Source organism: Archocentrus centrarchus, chromosome 11 (assembly GCF_007364275.1).
Source record: "Archocentrus centrarchus isolate MPI-CPG fArcCen1 chromosome 11, fArcCen1, whole genome shotgun sequence".
NCBI classification, from domain to species: domain Eukaryota; kingdom Metazoa; phylum Chordata; class Actinopteri; order Cichliformes; family Cichlidae; genus Archocentrus; species Archocentrus centrarchus.
Window position 1 is genome coordinate 11,789,934 of NC_044356.1, and position 19,576 is coordinate 11,809,509.

The 19,576-nt window shown below is 40.5% G+C and overlaps 1 protein-coding gene across 2 annotated transcripts; it reads right to left on the reverse strand.

Moving 5' to 3' along the window:
- Positions 1-379: 379 nt before the first annotated feature.
- Positions 380-19,550, reverse strand: ehmt2 (euchromatic histone-lysine N-methyltransferase 2). Of its 2 annotated transcripts, none has more exons than XM_030741038.1 (28): positions 19,503-19,550; positions 17,950-18,019; positions 16,973-17,143; positions 16,506-16,762; positions 15,955-16,033; positions 15,764-15,846; positions 15,542-15,676; positions 15,368-15,439; positions 14,555-14,666; positions 12,640-12,723; positions 11,363-11,499; positions 10,114-10,257; positions 9,415-9,737; positions 9,103-9,336; positions 8,461-8,543; positions 8,034-8,140; positions 7,461-7,583; positions 7,270-7,371; positions 6,120-6,224; positions 5,629-5,783; positions 5,319-5,486; positions 3,939-4,083; positions 3,759-3,836; positions 3,398-3,513; positions 2,910-2,996; positions 2,718-2,796; positions 2,173-2,348; positions 380-1,090 (listed from the first exon to the last, which is right to left on the reverse strand). In XM_030741038.1, exons 1-28 carry the CDS (start codon positions 19,527-19,529, stop codon positions 910-912), a joined length of 3,633 nt encoding a protein of 1,210 aa, XP_030596898.1. In that variant the 5' UTR covers positions 19,530-19,550; the 3' UTR covers positions 380-909. The 2 variants fall into 2 exon arrangements, with proteins under 2 accessions (XP_030596898.1, XP_030596897.1); XM_030741037.1 differs by having other exon boundaries at positions 5,629-5,801.
- Between the last annotated feature and the right edge of the window lie 26 nt (positions 19,551-19,576).

Genomic DNA, 19,576 nt, shown 5'->3' on the forward strand with positions numbered 1-19,576 from the left:
TTTATGTGTGTGTGTGTGTGTGTGTGTGTGTTCACTGCTTGTCTAAAGCAGGTTTGGTGCTGAATTGGACTTGTGAACAGTAATTTCCATCCTTTAGCTTCATTACATGTAATTACTTTGTCAGAGTGAGACTTTCTCCTTTAATCTTCATCTCTGACCATGCCCAGTGCTGCTCCCTGGTTCATCGTGTTTTGCATTGCAGCCTAAAGGTAAGCCTTGAAATCACAACACCTGTTAAAGTACACGCTGAACACGAATAAAACAAATTACACAGCTGAACAAGTGACTTTAAATATGTGTGCATCATAATTCATTATTTAAATAAAGCCAAAGCTCAGAGATCAACTCACAAGTTATTTTATTACACTACATGTGGCAGAGTAAACATCAGGTATAAAAAAAAAAAAAAAGAAAACGAAAATAAAGCTAACAGTCATGAAAAACACCCTTCTGGGGTCCAGCATGGGTAAAAACTTGGACCATTACTGCTCTGTGTCAAAATTCATGAACTCATTGGCACAAGAGAAACAGAAAATGTATAAAATGGATATGTGTGTGTACACGACTGGTACACACATGATGACAGACTGCTAACACACCAAGTGTCAAGGCATGATGAGTACATCATGACTTACAGTTAAAATACTGTACGTAAAGACTCACAAGACTTCCACCATTTCTTTCTCCGAACTCCTACACTGTAAAAAATGTTCAGGCCCATGTCCTCCACATGTTAAAGTGACTGCTGACAGCTTGAGGAAAAGAAATTACAGTTCAAGTAGAAAAACACACAGCACCTTAGATATAAAACTGAATGATGACAAGACCCCCCCCCCCCGGTGTATTTCCATTACTAGTGTGCGCAACAAAAGGAGTTAATCCAAAGGCCCCATGGGTGAGTGTTTTGTTTTAAGAGTTTCCCAGCATGGTCAGCCCACAGTCACCTCCCGATTCTGGGCCGGCCTCCAGCCGAGCTAGCCGGCTCTGCTCCAAGGCGATGGCTTCGGCCGAATGCTTGCATTTCTCTGATCCGCACTGACAGGTGAAATATTTGCTCTTAATGTCCCAAAACCGGTCTCCGTAGTCAAACCTAAGGATAGAGGAGCATATTAAGTGAGAGGACAGACTTATAATAGAATTCTAGATAAAATAAATAAGAGAGTGCTGAACTGAGCAGGAAATTAATAACATACAGTTATGGTCAGAAGTTTAGATACACTTATCCATCCTTCCATCCATCCATTTTCTTCTGCTTATCCGGGGCCGGGTCGCGGGGGCAGCCGCCTAAAGCAGAGAAGCCCAGGTTTCCCCTCTCCCCAGCCACCTCCACCAGCTCATCCGGAGGGACCCCAAGGCGTTCCCAGGCCAGCCAAGAGATATAATCTCTCCAGCGTGTACCTCGTGGGTGTACCTCGGGGCCTCCTCCCGTCCGGAACACCTCACCCAAGAGGCGCCCAGGAGCTGGAGGCCACCACCTGATGAAGCCACCAGGGCTGCATCATCCACAAAGAGCAGAGACGAGATTCTGAGGCCACCAAGGCAGAAGCCTTCCGCCACCTGGCTACGCCTAGAAATTCTGTCCATAAAACTTATGAACACAACAACAAGTGACAAAGGGCGGCCCTGGCGGAGTCCAACACCCACAGGAAACGAGTGCGACTTATTGCCAGCAATTTGGACATGAGAATAACTTATTTTCTTTTGGTCAGTATTGATGGTATTGATTTCTTTGAAATGTTCTTTTTCCAGGGTGGAATGATTGTACAGCACACATTTTAATGACTCTGAATTCATTTTGGATTTTCTCTAATCCACACAGGGTCAAAATTACATATACAGATGCAAATATATAAATACACCCCCACTAATATTTGGCTAAATGTCCCTTAACAACTTAACAAACTCAACCAGACACGTTTGGTAGTCATCAACAAGCTTTGATTCTGTGTGGATTAGAGAAAATACAGAATAAAGTCAAACTTGTGCACCCAATTCTTGTTTTCTAAACTCATTAAAATGTATGCTATACAAATCATTCCACCGTGGGAAAAAAAAACAGTTCAAAGCAATCATTAAAAGCCCAAAATTACCACTGCATTCATGCCCATGATAAGCGGATATAAACTTCTGACCACAACCATAAGCTCCAAGCAGGCGCTCATAACTTCTCACCCCAGCTCCTGACCACTGAGGATATCTCTGGAGCTGAAGAAGGCAATGCGGGGGAATCGCAGGTCCTGATGCAGCATGAACACTCGTACCGGGATGAGGTTTGGGTCACAAAGGTGGTTGATGAAGCGGCTGATGTTGCCGTAATACCGGGCATCGATGCAATAAACCTCTCCATCCTAAACAGAAAATAAAAAGGAACTGTTGAGACAATGGAGCAACGATAGCAGAAAGGATGTTTGTTTCTGCTATTGTAATATTTAGAAATGTTAAATTAGTGTGTGTATCATTTAAAAATGTCAATGAAAAATTTGCAGAAACAATGAAATTATGAGTCTAAAGTAAAACGATAGAAGCATTTTCCTGTTTTTACAGGATACAGGATATGCAAAAGAATGAGGAAAGAATCCAAACACAGGATTAAGGTCTACTCAATTATTTACTTTTTTTTATTAATAATTATACAGGTAATATGCTGTGTGACCCCTGTTTCTTTTCCCTACATGATGTCTATTTTTTTTTTGCAGACACATTTTAAGAAGGTTCACCTTGTTGTCCAAGTCAAACAGGTAGGAGTCATCCTCTCTAACATCTGCTTCTGCATCCGAGATCAGCTCCCCGACATATCTGTGCAGAGACAGGAAGGAAAGAATCAATTTGTAAACCTCTAGCTTTTCATATCGAAACAGCCTGGTGTGTGCCACCAGAGGGTTTTTTTTCCCTCTCTCTCTCTCTCTTACTCGCAGATGAAGCTTCCCTGGGGAATGTCTTGGAGAGCTCGGACTCCCCAGCCCATTTTCTCTGTCCTGTACAGCTGCAGCCGAACTCTGAGGACGAGAGTGGGGGGGGGGGGGGGGGGGGGGGGGGGGGGGGGGGGGGGGGGGTTAAAAGTAAAAATGAATCAAGCAGAGACTCATCAGCTGGGGGAAAAAAAATGCTATTTGCAACACATGGCTGCCTCTGTCTACACTGTTAGTCATCTGTGACTGAGTCAGCTGCAAAGTGATTAATAATTACTGTTTTTGATTGCTGCCTTCAGCAAGATGCAGAAAGATGGTCAGCAGGTTGTTGTTTAATGCACAAGAGAAGCAGTATTTTATTTTAATTTTTTCCACTGGCGGTTTTATTTGTTAGAATTTTTTCCAGCTTACAGGAGATTATGCAGCCTCAGTCTGTAGTCTGACATGTAATCCAACTGAGATCTATTTCTTCAGATGCTCATACTTACTTGATTCCTGCCTGCACCACCCTGTTCTTGCATGTTCGATAGCAAGAACAGGCCATGTTGCATTCAAATATTAGTGGAGGTTCTATTTTGTTGAACTCCTGAAGCAGCCGTTGATCCTAGTAACAGAAAAAAAAGGTGAAACAAGGGGCGAATAGTTTGGCCTTTACTTTACATAAAATCTATTGATGTTAAAACTGTTGCTAATGATTATATGGGTACTTTTTTAATCTAATGAGAAAATTATGTTTTTGTTTGCCAGGCGGTGAACGTCAGACCGTCTCACTACGAAACCCTTCACTCTAAAGTTTCTTCCTTTAGTGAAATCCTGCAGGTCGTCTGAAGACAAGGTAAACCTGTTTACCTTGTCATACCAGCAGCGGATGCTGAGCTGTCCACAGAGGCAGTTACTAGACGAGCAGTCATCGGTGCAGCTACAGTGCTAAAGGGAGGAGAAATAAAAAGAAAAAGAAAAAAGGGAAGAATGTAGGATTTATTTCAAAATAAAAGTTTTGTTGTGTGAAGGAAGACCGAATGAAATTACCTGTAAGTGTGTGATATTACGGTCTATGTTCATCGCTGAAGTTTCACAGTTTTCTGAAACGTATTTGTAGTCCGAGGGACAGCCTTCGTCATCCACCGCGTTCACGCAGGGGATCGGTACGTTCTCGTAGCCCTGTGCAATGTCACTGGCACACAAAGCACAAAGTTTAATAGCATCTGATCCAGTGATTAGTATTCAGCCAATTTTGTCTTTGTTGCAGAGGTTTAGTTCTTTTTCAGGCTATAAAATTAATGTTCTCAAGAGTATTATTCTATATATAAACTCTAGAATGAAGCACTTAACTAACCTGATATTCCTTTCAAACTCTGCCCATCACGGTTCAAATACTTGGGGACCAATATTATCTGTACTTTACCATCTCTATTCTGCCAACTTTGTTTCCCTGGTTGCCCAGATTAAAGCAGATTTTCAGAAGTATCACTAACAGGTAAAATTATTATTATCATGATGAACATCTTGCCCAGATTTCCCTTTCTGTTTCAGTGCATTCCTCTAATCTTACATTTTTTAAATCATTAGACCAGAAGGTTTCTTCATTTCTATGGGGTGGTAAATCCCAACTTTCTTTTATACTATTGGCCTACACATATTCATAAATTGATATATTGGCTTCACTTGACTTGAGATTCAACCTTTCTCCTGCTCCTCTTCACCCACTTCTTTAATCTACTCTCTACTGCCTATTAGTCCTTTGGGCCTTACAATGAACCCTATAATGCTATCCGCTCTTAGAATTTGGTCCCAGTTTCAGTTTTGTTTTTTGTCACCCTCTACCAGGATGCCGTTATTGAAAAATAATCTATTTTCCCCGCTCTTACTAAAGCCTCCTATCTTTGCTAGCATAATCAAGGCAATGAAGTTATCAGAGACCTTTACAAAGATGGTGTCTCTACTAGCTTTATGGCTTAATTTTAGATTTTAATTAGCCTCTGTCCACCTTTTTTTTTTCCCCCTTTCCAAATTAGACACTGTACCGTTTCTATTTAGCTATGTTGGGATCACGAGTTTGGAATCGAGCTGGCGGATCGACAGTTGGATAAGGCTATGGTTAGTATACGCTGATACACTTTGTGCTAGGTTTCAACTCATGCGATCCGAGTCATAAGTTTTTCTTTTGCCCCAGACTGTCTAAGTTTTGGAGTGACTTTTTAACCCCCATATATAATGTCTATTCCTTTAATTACCTTTGCCTACTTTTTGTTGTGTTTATTTATTTTACTAATATACAGAGACATTATTAGTTACTTTGCATGTTGTTTAGTTCTGCCTATTTTTAAAAACAAAAAATTAGATAACCTAATGTTGTGATTTGAATTTGTATTGTTAATCCTAATCAAGGGTAAAAATACAATCACCTACCTGCAGATGATTTTTTCCGTCCGAAGCATGCGATTGGTTATTCCCCTGCGCAACTTCCTGTTGATCTGGAGCGACACCCACACCGGGGTGTCAGCCCGGGCCAAGGTGAGAGGCGTGTCTCCCTCCCTGTTCATGATGTCTATGTCTGCACCTCTTGACAAGAACAACCTGCACAAAGAAAACAGAAAAAAAGTTCACGTCCAGGCAAATGTAACCTCTCTATCAAACTGACAAACAGCGAAATTTCCTTAAACGTGTTGGCGGGTAAACAGAGAAGCCACGTTTGTTGTGTTTAAAAAAATGAACTCACGTAACACAGTCCAAGTAGCCCTCTCTGGCAGCGATGTGGAGCGGCGTGTCTCCATGTACGTTAACTGAGGAGAGGGAGCAACCAGCGTTCAGCACCAGCTCTGCTATATCCACATTTCCTGCATACGCCGCCCAGTGGAGACACACATTCAGCTCCTGATGGGAAAGACAGGACTACTTAAAGTAAAAACCTGAAATATGTTCATACAACTGCATCCATGTGGTCTCTCACACCACTGAGCTACAAAAACTTTAATATTAACCAGTTTACAGGTTATAATGCTTCAAAATATTGTAAAATGTCCTAATATGAGTCTAGATGCAAAAAGTAGTCAGTCTGTGAGAAAATGATCTTACTTCTGATTTGATTTATAACCTCATCAAACTCTTTCCCTTACAGACTGTTGTTTCTGTCTCTAGATTCAAGTGTGATTAAATATAACATGATGTTGGTGTATAGCGTACTTTGCAGAGTTTATGGTAGAAATCTACCTTATCATTGATGGTGACGTCAGCTCCTCTGTTCAGCAGCGCTTTGATCACATCTACGTGTTTGTGCTCTGCAGCCCAGATGATCGGCGTCCAGCCCCCACTGTCCTGAAAAGAGCCCACGGGGAGAGTCAGAAGTGGACGCCGCTGCCACCCATTTGTCCTCTCACTCTACTCTGTATCTTTTTTCTGTTATAATTGTTGACAATTTGGTAAAGCAACTGACACTTATATAGCACTTTCCTTCTCTGAGTACACACTCAACTATTCACACACGTATTCAAACTGCACTTTATTCTATGTCTTCAATATATATTTTTTTTAAACTATGGCTGCCTCAGGGACAATTTGGGTCAAGTATTTTGCCCAAGGATACTTCGGTGTATGGTTGGGGGAGCCAGGTATGGAGCCACTGACCTTCCAATCAGTAGACGACCTGCTCGTCTTCTTGAGCCACAGCCTCACCTCTGTTTTAAGCTGTTTTGTTCCTGAGCTTATTAAATAACTGATTCACATGTAGTTTAATACAATAGTTCCCAAGTTGATTATTGTAACTGCACAAAATTGAGTGGCATTTAAATTCAGAAAATGGACCAGTAATTTTATAACACCCTTCCACTCAATTTGAGCACTCACACACATTCATACGGCACTTTTTCTCTAACATTCACACAAACACTCACTCAGATTGATACATGAGGGGCAACTCAGGGTTCAGTATCTTGTCCATGGACACTTCGACATGCAGTCTAGAAGAACTGGGGATTGGTACATGACCCACCTGAGCAACAGCCACCCCTTTAGTATATTAGTACACGTAAAAGGCCCTGATTGACAGTGAGGAGGTAAAAAGGATCAGTTTATTTTGTGGTGAAAACCACACAAAACCAAGAAGAAAAAAATAACTGACAGGAGATGTTGATGGAGAAGCTAAATGTCTTCTAGCATCAGCTGATCCATATATTTTATATATATATATATATTATATATATTATCCACATCAGAGAGGCTGACACGAGGGAAGCTATTTCATAAACTCTAATCAAGTCAATTCCTTGTCAGAAGAAAGCTGAGATTTTTATTGAGAAATTTAGTGATGCAGACAAAATGCTATCTTGCTGCTTTGAAAAAGACATCTGGGCTCCTTCTATACCTGCGCATTCACATCAACCTGCCCCGTCTCCAGAAGCATGTTGACAATTTCCAGGTTTCCCAGCTTGGCTGCGTGATGGAGGCCAGTATATCCGTCCTCCTCCTGATGAACAATGACATATACACACATATTAAACAAATATTAAAAAAAAAAAACCCTAAAAGTTCATTTATTTTTTGGCAGATACTTACAACGTGATAGACGCAGGCACCGTTCTGGACCAGGTAGCGAGCCACCTCAACATGATTGTTGATAATAGCCTCCAACAGAGGAGTCCTCAGATCCTTGTCCTGGGCATCCACTTGAGCACCAGCCTGTCAGTGTGCAATCACATATAATCTTTAAATGAAAAAGTTTAATTTCTGCACATCCTAAATGCAATGAAGTATGTCCAGTTTTATTTTTTAATGTTTAATTTTTTCTGAAAATGCTTAGCTGAAAGAATCAGATGCTAACAGCTTAATAAAAAAGCCTCTTCAGTGCAAGAGTTTTCGGTTTTCTTCTGAAGCAAAATGAGTATCTTTGTGTTTTGGACCATTAGTCACAAAAAGCAAGCATCTCTATGATTCATCTTGGATTCTGAGAAAGCTTGACCTTTTTTTTTTCCCCCCACCACTAAACTTAAAAAAGATTAAATTAAATAAGAATAAAACCAAAAAGACGAGCAATCTTTATTTGCAACCCCAGAAAAAATGACTCCACTCGCACCCACAAACCAGACGAAGGAAACAAAGTGGGTGATAACCAGGTGATGAATTTCTCACCTGTATCAGCATGTAGCAGACTTCCAGCAGACCTCTCTGAGCTGCAGCGTGAAGAGCAGAGCGCCTGTTCTGAGAGTCAGGCTGGTACGTTGGATCTATACCCTCCACTTGGACACACACACAGAGTTAATAGGTAATTAGCGGTCAAAGCCAGAGCGGCTGCGGTCGCACGCACACTTTCGTTTTATTCTGATTGAAGATTTCAGGGCAACAGTTTGCAATGTGATTGAGTAACACTGCTTCTGAGTCCGTTTATTTTCACTGGCACAAATATATGATATTAGTGTAGTTTGGGATTTTTAACTGACTGTACCCTGAAAATAAGTTAACTCTATCATAATGAACACTCATTACAAGAACAGGCACTGATCATTTTTGTCAAAATATATAAGGACACAGTGGAAGTGCTGCAGTTTTTGCCACTTACTGAGCATGAGCAGGACTCTCTGCACCTCTCCTTGCTTGGCGGCGGGGTAGAGCTGGCGAGGGTGGAACCTCAATTTCTTCCTCCTGGTGAATCAAAAGCAGTAATTTACCAATTTGGCCTGAAATAGCCAGCAATTTAGTTTAAGATGTTGAGCAGACAACATTGGAGGATGGTTTTGCCTGCATTTACAGCAGCGTGTCATTTTTTTTTCTGTGACTGTGACATGCTAATTTGAAGCCTTCTTCACACACGCACTGCAGCCCTGAACACCGGTCTGTGAACAGCGCAGATAATAGTGTGGTGCATTTACCACTAGCGAGTAGACTATTTCCTGTTGTGTGCTACATTTGAGTCTGGACCTCTTTGGAATAAACCCAACCTCCATTCTCCTGAAATTGACTGAAGTTCATGTGCAAAAAAGTGGCTTAAGAGATTTCTGAAGACAGAGATGCTCTGTTTGGGGAAAAATATTTAAGAGAGTTGTTCATATACTTTAAGCAAATAAATGAGGCTCAAAAGCTGAAACTAAACCTCCTTTTTTGAACTAAAAAAATACATAAAACATTCTGCAAACATCCCCCTTAATTTAAAACTAGTCCAGTATTTAGGTGAAAATAATTCAGCTTAAATCAGGTTTCCGACCTCTCTGTGTCCTGGGTGAGAATGGCCTTCTGCAGCGCCGCCCTGCTGGGCCCAGGTGGAAGTGCGCTTGGGCTTATTGGCTTCCCATTCGGCATACAGAGCGAAGGCCCCACGCTGTCCACGCCCTCCTCTGCTGGGGGGATGGCGGCTGCAGTCGCTGCTGAGGCTACAGGCTGTGGAGGCTGCTGCTGCTCTACTGTAAGCGTTATCAAGCCCTGACTGCGCATACGAGCGCTGAAGAGGCAAAGAAGGGAGGAAGTTAAAGAAAAAAACACTTTAAATTATAACATTTCACATGTCATTTAGCCTCACCTGACAGGTCTTTCAGGCATCTTCCCATCCTTCATCCCTCCTGTGGAGGCTGTAAGGGAGGGCGCCGTGGGGACAGACGGCGGCAGAGACGGGGTGGTGGTAGAGGAAGCGGACATGGTGACGACCGTGGTTGCGGAGGCCATGGCTGAGCTGAACGAGGGGATGGTGACCTCCTGCGCCTCTGAGGCATCTTCGCCACAGTGGGGACAAAAAAGCATGCCGCCGCCGTTAGATCTGCTGCGCCCTCCGCTCAGCACCGTCACACACCCCCGGTGGAAACGGTGAGCGATGCGCTGGTCCGGGCAGCACTCGAGAAATGTGCCCTAAAAGAGGAACATGAAATAGAAAAATAAAACAGCATATCGAGGATGAGAAAAAAGCTTGTTACTGTGTAGAAGAAAACAGGATTTCATGGATAAATAATGATATCAAAGAGGAGAAATAAGGCTACAGACAGAAGAGAAAAAGGACAATGACAAAGAGGGGATATAGAGGATAACTGAGAAAAATATTCAGGAGAAATAAGCACTAAGGGAACATCCTAGGGCTAAAGTTAAGTGAACAACTTGCTTTTGTTTTCAGTTCTCATGCAAAACTCACATGCAAAACATGTAAAATCAGCCAAATCCCCAAACCACATTCAGGAGACACAGTGGAGTTATGGAGCTTTAACTGACAGCAGGTGGTTTAAACACTTACTGCTATGCAGAAATATCCACAGCCGGGGCAGCAGTGGTGTTTGACCATGTGTGAGCGATGGACGTCACAAAGCACCATGAGGGGAACCCGACTGGACGGCCTCATCGTCTCCCCTTTAATAGTCCGATTGGTGCAAGCTCGCAGCTGAAAAACAAAACAGGGAAGGAAAAAATTGACCTAAATGAACTCCACGATTTCTGAAGCAAGTTAGATTCAATACTTTTTATGCCACAAAAAGTAGCATCTACTGCATTTTACAGTTTTCTGATAAAACTTTGTAGGGGTGTAGAGTGGGGTCATATTAACAATCCATTAAAATGTGGCTTACATCCACTGAGGTCTTCAAGGTCAACTTAATGATTTACTGGTAGAAAATTGACAAAAAGACTCATAAGTTAGAAACTATGATTCTTACAAGTGTGGTTTATATTGTCAACATATAGAAAATACCATATAAAGACTTTAAATATCATATCACATTTGACCTCTGACCTCTCCTTCAAGGTTAATAGATTGATCTCAAGGTCAAAGTGATAATAACTACATTTGTTTTACTGCCATTGTTTTTATTGACAGCATACAGGCATATAGGGAATGATATATGGGGATTCTAAATATCACTTTACTTTGGACCTCTGACCTCTTCTTCAAGGACAAATAAGGTCAAAATGGGCTGATTAGTTAGTTATAAATATACAGTAGTATTTTATATAATAAGCTCAAGTTATTCATGTCCAGTTATTTGCAAATCGATACCTATTATTCATGACCTACTCCTACATAATGTTTGTGTAATCAAGCATCTGTCATGCTGCCCTTCTCTGATTTTTACTGCACTACAAACTTCTTTTTAAAATATGTTAAAAAAGAACAAAGACAACAAAATGAATATATCCAAAATGCAATACTATTCCCTAAAAGTAAATACTGCCCATGGCGCCAAGCTGCCTTGGCAGAGGTTTGTGCTCTCACAGTGCTTCGTGTTGTATCATGTTTTTGTTTGCACTTCCCAGCTCTATAACAGTAACTATAAAAATAAAAGTAAAATCTGAGCTGGACCCAAATGAAAGGCAGAAATTTGATCCTCCATCTTTTACAGCACATCAAAGTTACCCTTGATCTTAAATCCTGCTTTCATCGGCTTTTCTAATCACCCTTTACACAGATAATATTGTACCTAACACAGAGCTAAAAAATCAATTATTGCCGTACGCGATAAAACAAAAAGTGAGCAAACACAGGGACAAACCTCTCCATCGATGCTCTCAGTGGCCATACACTGTCTGCTGACACGGTTGCTGGTGCTGTCAACACGAGGGGCCTCCATCCTGCAGCTGCACAGCGGGAGCTCCTCCAGCCGCTCTGTGTCTCCTGCATCACTGCCATCTGCAAAAGGAGAGCGGAGGGTTTGATCGTGAAACTGGTCTCTCTTAAGGCTACTTGTAATTCAGTAACTAACATTAAAGTCATCCAAAACTCAAAACATAATCAGTTTACTGTTACAGAAGATTAAAAAACTGCAAACACATTTGAGAAATTGAATTGAGTTGGGTGCTTTTCATATTCTCCAAATATAAATCAATTGAAATAATGAATCTATTATCAAAAATTATCAAAGTAATTTCACACTGTTAACTAATTGCTCAAATTGAACTGCTGTTTTAAGGTGGACAGTGATTTTAAATTGGACAGCCAAATCAGAGCTGTGGTTAAGTCCAGTTTTTATCATTTGAAGCAATTGGTATCAGTAAAAGCATTTCTATCTAGGCAGCATTTTGAAACAGTGATCCATGCTTTTATTTTATCTCGACTGGATTACTGTAATTCACTTTATTTTGGAGTCAGTCAGTCGCTACTCTCACGTCTGCAGCTGGTTCAAAATGCTGCTGCACGACTTTTGATGGGAACTCAAAAGAGAGAGCACATGACCTCTGTCCTGGCCTCACTTCACTGGTTGCCTGTACATTTTAGGATTCATTTTAAGATTCTTATGTTTGTTTTTAAATCTTTGCACAATCTTGCCCCGCCTTACCTCTCTGAGCTTCTTCACCCCTACATACCTTGCCGGTCTCTCAGGTCAGCAGACCAGCTGCTCTTGGAGGTACCAAGATCAAGAAGGAAGCTCAGAGGGGACAGGGCTTTCTCTGTTGTTGGTCCTAAGTTATGGAATGACTTGCCTTTGCAGGTTAGAGCGGCCCCTTCACTGTCCACTTTTAAAGTTCGTCTTAAAACCCATCTTTTTTCCTTGGCTTTTAACTCCAGCGGGATCTAGTTTTAAACTGTTTTTTTTTTTTTTTTTTTTTTTTTTTTTTTTAACCTGAAAGAGTTATTAAATTGTTATTTATTTGTGTTTTAATGTACAGCACTTTGTGTCAGCTGTGGTTGTTTTAAAGTGCTTTATAAATAAAGATGGTATGGTATGGTATGCTCAATAAAACCTAAGCAGTGAATTATACTGTTAAAGGCAAAACATTATTGTCCCAGTGTAATCTACAGCTTACAGCAGCAAATCCATCTTACACCCACCAGGATTAGGAGAAAGCGTCAGACTGTCAGCAGCAGCAATGTCCAGAGCACCCAAGGGAACTTCTGTGTACTCTGCAGATCTTCCTGCCGAAGTCAAACCAAATGAAAAACTATAATCCAAATCAATCCAAGTTTATTTATATAGCGCCAAATCACAACAACAACCTCAAGGTAAAGACTCTACAACAGGCCTATTCAATTACTTTTTCTTCTGGGCCAGATTTGAAAATTTTGAGATGCCACTGGCCCAAAGACCCCTACTTATATTATTTCTTGAGATTTAACTCTAAATATCCTAACACCTGAACTAAGTCATAAAAATAAATAAAGGAATTCACAATAAAGGCTTTATACTGCATCATTTATTGATGAGCAAAATAATTCAAGCGCATTGCAAATTTTAACATTTGGTCCAAACCTTGACCAGAATATTTTTAACAAGGCATCTATTCACCACACATATGTTTAATAAAAACAAATTTAATAATAACTTTTTGCAACAATAAAGACTTCTATAACATTTTAGATGTATTTGCAAAAGTGCATTTGTTGAACTCGAAAGACCAACTGATGCAGTGCATTAAATATTTCAACAAAAGAAATTGTACCAAGTGAAGACTTAATAACTGTAAAATTAAAGCTTCTTCTGCATATTCAAAGCAATGCTGACTTAATGAGTTCAGTCTTAGAGTTCAGTCTTTGGGGTAAAATAAACAGATTTATCAGTCCAAGCAGGGTTAAAACGGCGATTTTCATTGTCAATTTTACGTTTTTGACCTGTCACTGATATATTTTGGCGGTTGTCGCACTTGGAGAGAGTATTCTGGGCTGGCGTTGCTAGTGGTGCGTTCAAGTACAAGAGGAAGGGCGGGAATTTTTAAAACTGTCACAGCAAATATGATTTAAATGCGTTTTTGCAGCTTACGTTGGGCCAGTCAGGGGGTGGGCCAGTCAAAGGGGGTTCGCGGGCCGGATGTGGCCCCCGGGCCGCTAACTGAATAGCCCTGCTCTACAATAATACAGAGAAAACCCCAACAATCAGATGACTCCCTGTGAGCAAGCAGTTGGCGACAGTGAGAAGGAAAAACTCCCTTTTAACGTTTTCATCTGGCTCCACGGATAGATAACACTGGGTACCATCTGCATGAAAATGTACACAATGCCTTCTAATAATACTGCCTAAGGGAAGCATGTGTAGTATGAATAGAATAGGTCCTAGCACAGAACCCTGTGGAACTCCATAATTAACCTTAGTGTGTGAAGAAGACTCCCCATTTACATGAACAAATTGCTGTCTATTAGATAAATATGATTCAGCCCACTGCAGTGCAGTACCTTTAATACCTATACTATGCTCTAATCTCTGTAATAAAATGTTATGGTCAACAGTATCAAAAGCTGCACTGCAGTCTAACAGGGCAAGCACAGAGATGAGTCCACTGTCAGAGGCCATAAGAAGATCATTTGTAACCTTCACTAATGCTGTTTCTGTACTGTGATGAATGAAGATCCAGAATGTGATTAAAGTGGGGGGTGGGCTTATTTACATTTTGAGAGAAGCCAAATGAGTCTAATAATAGATTAAATGCAGTGTTGAGGCTGTCATTTCCAGCATTTTTAGCACCACTATAATTATTTTATCTGGACTGAGCTCTACATCAGATAAAAAGTCTGAGAAATCAGATAGTAAAAGCCAGATGGACGATTTCTACTTAGGGTGCACAAGACTAAGAGTCAGTCCTTTCAAATCTATTAAAATTCTGTCTGAGTTTTTGGTTGATTAATGAGCTGCAGTGGAAGAGTCCTGTTACACCTCCTCCTCGGCCTGTGCTTTAAGGATTCGGAGATGTTGATTCATTTAAAAATAGCATATTCATCCTGCTGTAACCAGGTCTCAAACAATAACGTCACTCACCTCCCTCTGTCTCCACGACGTCGGCAGTGTTTCTGTTTTTGTCTTGATCAGACAGCGGCCAAGAAGACCCCTCGCTCTCTCTGGCCACTCTCTGTGTTTCAGACTCTGAACTCTGCAAGTAAAAAATAAACAGAAATATCTAAATATAAAAATGTAACATTTTGTGAACAAGGGTGGAAATTCTGGCTGATTATTCAGAAACACTCAACAAAAAGTTGCATTTTTGAAACTGCTAATGCACAAAGTTTCAAGCTAAAAGCTCAGACTTCTCATGACTCTGTTTTAGACAAGGGGCAGCTAATCAGAAGAAAGCTGTCTTAACAGGAGCTAAAACACCTTGTTGGTGGATGAAGAACAAATTCGTGCAAGAATTCAAACTTATAAACTTCACCTGCCTTAGTAAGCTTACTTTAAACATAAAGTAGTGTATTAGTCTGCCAACTACTGCCATTAATAAGCCAAAGTAAAGCTCATGTTCAAAGTTCACGTCCAATTAAAAAGCAGAGTGATGAGGGCTAGACAAATATTAACAACCTGAACCTAAAAACACTGCTCAAAAAAATTCAAAGAACACTTTGAAAACACATTAGAGTTCAATGGGGGAAAAACTCATGCTGGATAAGGACTATTAGAAATGAAAGGATGCCACATCATTTGATGGAAATGAAAACGGTCAATCTAAAGAGGACTGAATTCAAAGACACCCCTGGCTAGAGTCACGTGTACAGAGTATTAAAAGAGTAAGTTAAGAGACAGAGAGTTAAGTGAGGAAAATAGTACTTTACAAGAAGGTCGAGCAAATAAGACACTCACATGATCTGACGTGTTCGCTGCCCTCTCTATGTCTTTAGCTTGCTGCCTTGCTTCACCTTCACCATCTTCAAACTATGAAGCAAAATATGTTTAACAACAGAAAGCAACTCATAAACATGCTGTAGTAGTGTAATATGTGATTACTCTTAATGGAGTAAAACTGAAGCCTCTGACCCTTTCTGAATCTTGCCTGGATGGACTAGAAATCTGAATTTTCTCGACTACGTCCTCTTCTGATCTCCCCACAGAGCTGATGCTCTTCCCAGGCGCAGCTTCAAACTCAGCTTTTTTATGGAATAATGTTTCTTCCTGAAAGAATAATTAATGTGATGAGATTTACAACGAACCACAATGACAACTGTTAATCACACACCTGCAAAAAAAAGTGTGTCTCACCTCCGTTTGAGTGTTGTCGGGAATGTTTTCAGACCTCTCGGGTGTGCCGTCCGATAAATGATCCAGCTTCCTCCTCTTTGAAGCTTTAGAAGAACGACAATGTGACACGAACCGTGACAAGGATTAGTTTTAAAGTAAAGCAGCAGCTCATTCTCATTTAACTCATTTAGAATGAGTTTAGAGCTACTAACCAGTTTCAGAATGAGAAGAAATGCTGGCGGAGGATCCTGGAGGAGTCACAGAAGCAAAAGGTGCCTCAATTTGACTCAACTGAGGAACAAAATTAGTCAGTGTGTTTGCAGATATATTAAGACCACTTTAAATGTAATTTAAGCCCAAACTTGTGATAGAAACAGACACCAAAAGTGAAACCATCTCTCTCTGTCCTTTCCAAGTTTAAAAACACTGTCCAGATGTGCTTATCAATGTGGAAAAGAGCATAATTAGAATTGTTTGCTAAATGATATCCAGTTTTCCCAAGTTTGAAACCCTGTTCAACACACAACACAGACTGCTCCACAGGCATTTTCACATATTTACATTCTGTTGATAATTTAAAACCTTTCAAAATGAACTAGAGCTATTTTTAAACATAATAATTTATGATAAGTACCTTTAACACCTGGCAGACATCCAGATAATAATCATGAAAACTCAAAAAGATACTGACCAAAAAAAAAAAAAAGAAAAGAAAGAAAGAAAATATTTCATTCATACCAAATAGGAGTAGCTCCTCTCTCACCTGCCCTGGTGGAGGTCTGTTCATGGTCTTTCGTGCCCGATGGATCTTGGGTGGTGCAGGGGAGACAGATGGAGAAGAAGCAGCTGTTGTAGAGGAGGAAGAAGAGGAGGATGGAGGACCAGGTGGGAGGACAGATTTACTGCTACCAGGCCCTGAAACGCTCATCTTTGCTCGGCCGGGTGACAAAGTTGAAGACGTGGAAGGAGAAGGGGACAATGACGAGGAGGACGCTGATAGAAGGGCATTTGCTGTGTGACCTGTGGCAGGAGAGATTAAAAAAAAGGGATTGCTGAAAACCACAAATCTTATTACAAAATATCAGCCATTTTGTGAGATTTGACCTTTTGAACTGTTTACCATATGATTCAGTATCAAAAAAGCTCCTCAGTTTGTAACATGTGAGTCAGATTAAATCAGGGAAATGATCTTAGTGAATGCAATAGCAGCTAATTCGGTTCGAGTCTCACCTGCAGCAGCAGGTTTGTTCTGTGGGGAGGAGGCACGGGACCACTGTTCTCCCTCCTCTACAGCCACTGTGGAAGCATCCTTCCCAGGTTGCTGGGATGACAACAGTGATGACATAACACCCATGGGCTCCGTCTTGTAAGAAGCAGCAGACGAGGTGGAGGCTGCATTATCTGAGGAACATCCAGAGTTCAAGTTTCGTAAACATTATTGTCCTTAAGGGGAAATGTGTCTTGGGCATACTCAAAAGACAGGACAAAGAAAAGTCAGTTACAGAAAAAAAAAACACTGTAGGGACACTAGACTATTTTAAATGCTTAAAAGTGTAAAAAAAAAATCATAATAAAACATAAAAAGGCCTCTAACTATATCAAACACAAACATACACTCACTGTGCACTCTATTAGGTACACCTGTTCAACTGTCTTGACCATGTCCATATGCTTTATATGTCTATAGGCTTAAAGCATATAGACATGGTCAAGACAAGCTACTGGAGTTCAAACCAAGCATCAAAATGTGGAAAAAAGATGATTTAAGTGACTTTGAATCTGGCTTGGTTGTTGGTGGTTGGTCTGAGTATTTCAGAAACTGCTGATCTACTGGGATTTTCCCACACAACCACCTCTACCGGTTTACAGAGGCCGAAAAGGAGAAAATATCCAGTGAGCAGCAGTTCTCAGTCATCTTTGAGACTGCATCACGGATGTGCAGCCGACAGATCTGCAGCAGCTGCATGATACTATCATGCCAATGGGGACCAAAATCTCTGAGAAAGTGAGTATATATGTACGTGTTTACATGTGTACATATAAAAAGAAGTCTTTTATGTAAACAAATCTCAAATGTATACATTTGTACACAATTGTCCAGAAGGTTTAAAAATCAAAATCACGAATAACTCTGTTGATTTTTTTGTATCTGAAAAACACAGTTTTCAGCAATTAACATTATCTGCAAGAATCAGCTGAAGAGTTACCTTCTTTAATTTGACTTGACCCGGCTACTGACTCCGTTGATGTTTCTGACTCATCATTTTCATGGTGCTCCTGGTGGAGAAAACAACACACAAGTGAAACAAGTAAATCTGATACTCACTGTGACAGACTGTTATTTAAACCATTTAATCAAATGATTGCATTTTAACCCTAGAAAACTAATGACGGGTGCTTTTCAGCCACATGATTGTAGTCATGTGGAATTTCATTGTGTTGCTGCTGTCTGAGTTGTATGCAGAATTATAGTCTGCTGGACGTTTTTCCCCTCTCAAAAATGCAATTTCCTGCTTCTTGCTCCTTGTCAGTGATGCAGGCAGACTGTGCCCTCACTGGACAAGGCTCACATGTCCCAGGAATGGGTGGACCACAGGACAAGTTCCCAGTTCCCCAGTTTCTTTTTAGGAATTCTTTCATTCCCTAATTTTTCACTACTTTTAGAGCCTTTTTATGTCATCCCCAATGATACCTTTTTTTTTTGTTTGTTTGTTTGTTTTGTTTTATGAGATATTGTATAGAGGAAAGTTGCATTTTAATATAATCTGATGGCATGAATGTTTTATCAGGTATATTATACCGGGTAAAATATACCTGACCTTAGTGATAGTGTTACAAAACTGCACATTAGTGTTAGTGTGTTATTGTGAATACACAAAGAAATTACATTATGCTTTCAAATGCATAAATGCAAGATATACATGCGTATCCTCCAAACCCCTGCTACCTCTGGTCTGTTGATATTTTTGTGCCAAGCAAGTTCTCTTCTGATAGAAACACTGCCTACTAAAAAAAAAACAACACAGGATCTCAACCAGAGAATGGCTAAGGCTATTGTGGGTAGCATGCTCCAAAGTGCCTCCATATACTCATCTGACAGTACAATCAAAACTGTCACTATGGTCATTCCAAGGTTATCTTATTTAAAAAATTAAAAAGAGTGATTTAGGGCAACCACGCCACCAATTTCCGTCTTCAGTTCCCAAAATAAAACTCTCAGCCAATAACTGAAATTTTCTGTTGTTAGATCAACTGCAGCCATGAGTCAATCAACCCATTCATGCCTTTTGCACGAATCAAAGCAAGACCCTTCCGCCAACAGCAGTCCGCAAAGAAAAGGGAACATAAAACGAGATTTTAAACACCGAGTGCTTAAAATCCTCCCTTTTGTTGTTGTGCATGTTTCGTTGGTGCAAGATTTACTTTAAAAACTGCTTCTAACTAGCAACTCTGATTAAAAACAGATACTTGTTATATGTAAAATGGGTGGATGGATGCTGCTAACGTTCCTGGTCAGTAAATACAAATAAGCACCAAAACACCAGCATCATAAGAACAACCCTGCAGGTAACACAAAACTGTTTCAGGCTAACTCTGCTAGCAGTGCAGCCCAGTTTTCAATAAAAACCTAATATAATCGACATCTAAAGACATTTGCAGGTTAGCAGTAAGCCGTTTTGATACACTGATGCGTTTAAAAGTAGATGAATAGACGCAGATTTCTTTAGCATGCCGTTTTCAGCTGCAGTACATTAGCTACCTTTGTCGTGGTCTCGGATGCCGACATGTTTCCCAGTGACCGTGGACGTATGTGAACGTGCTGCGTCACGGCCG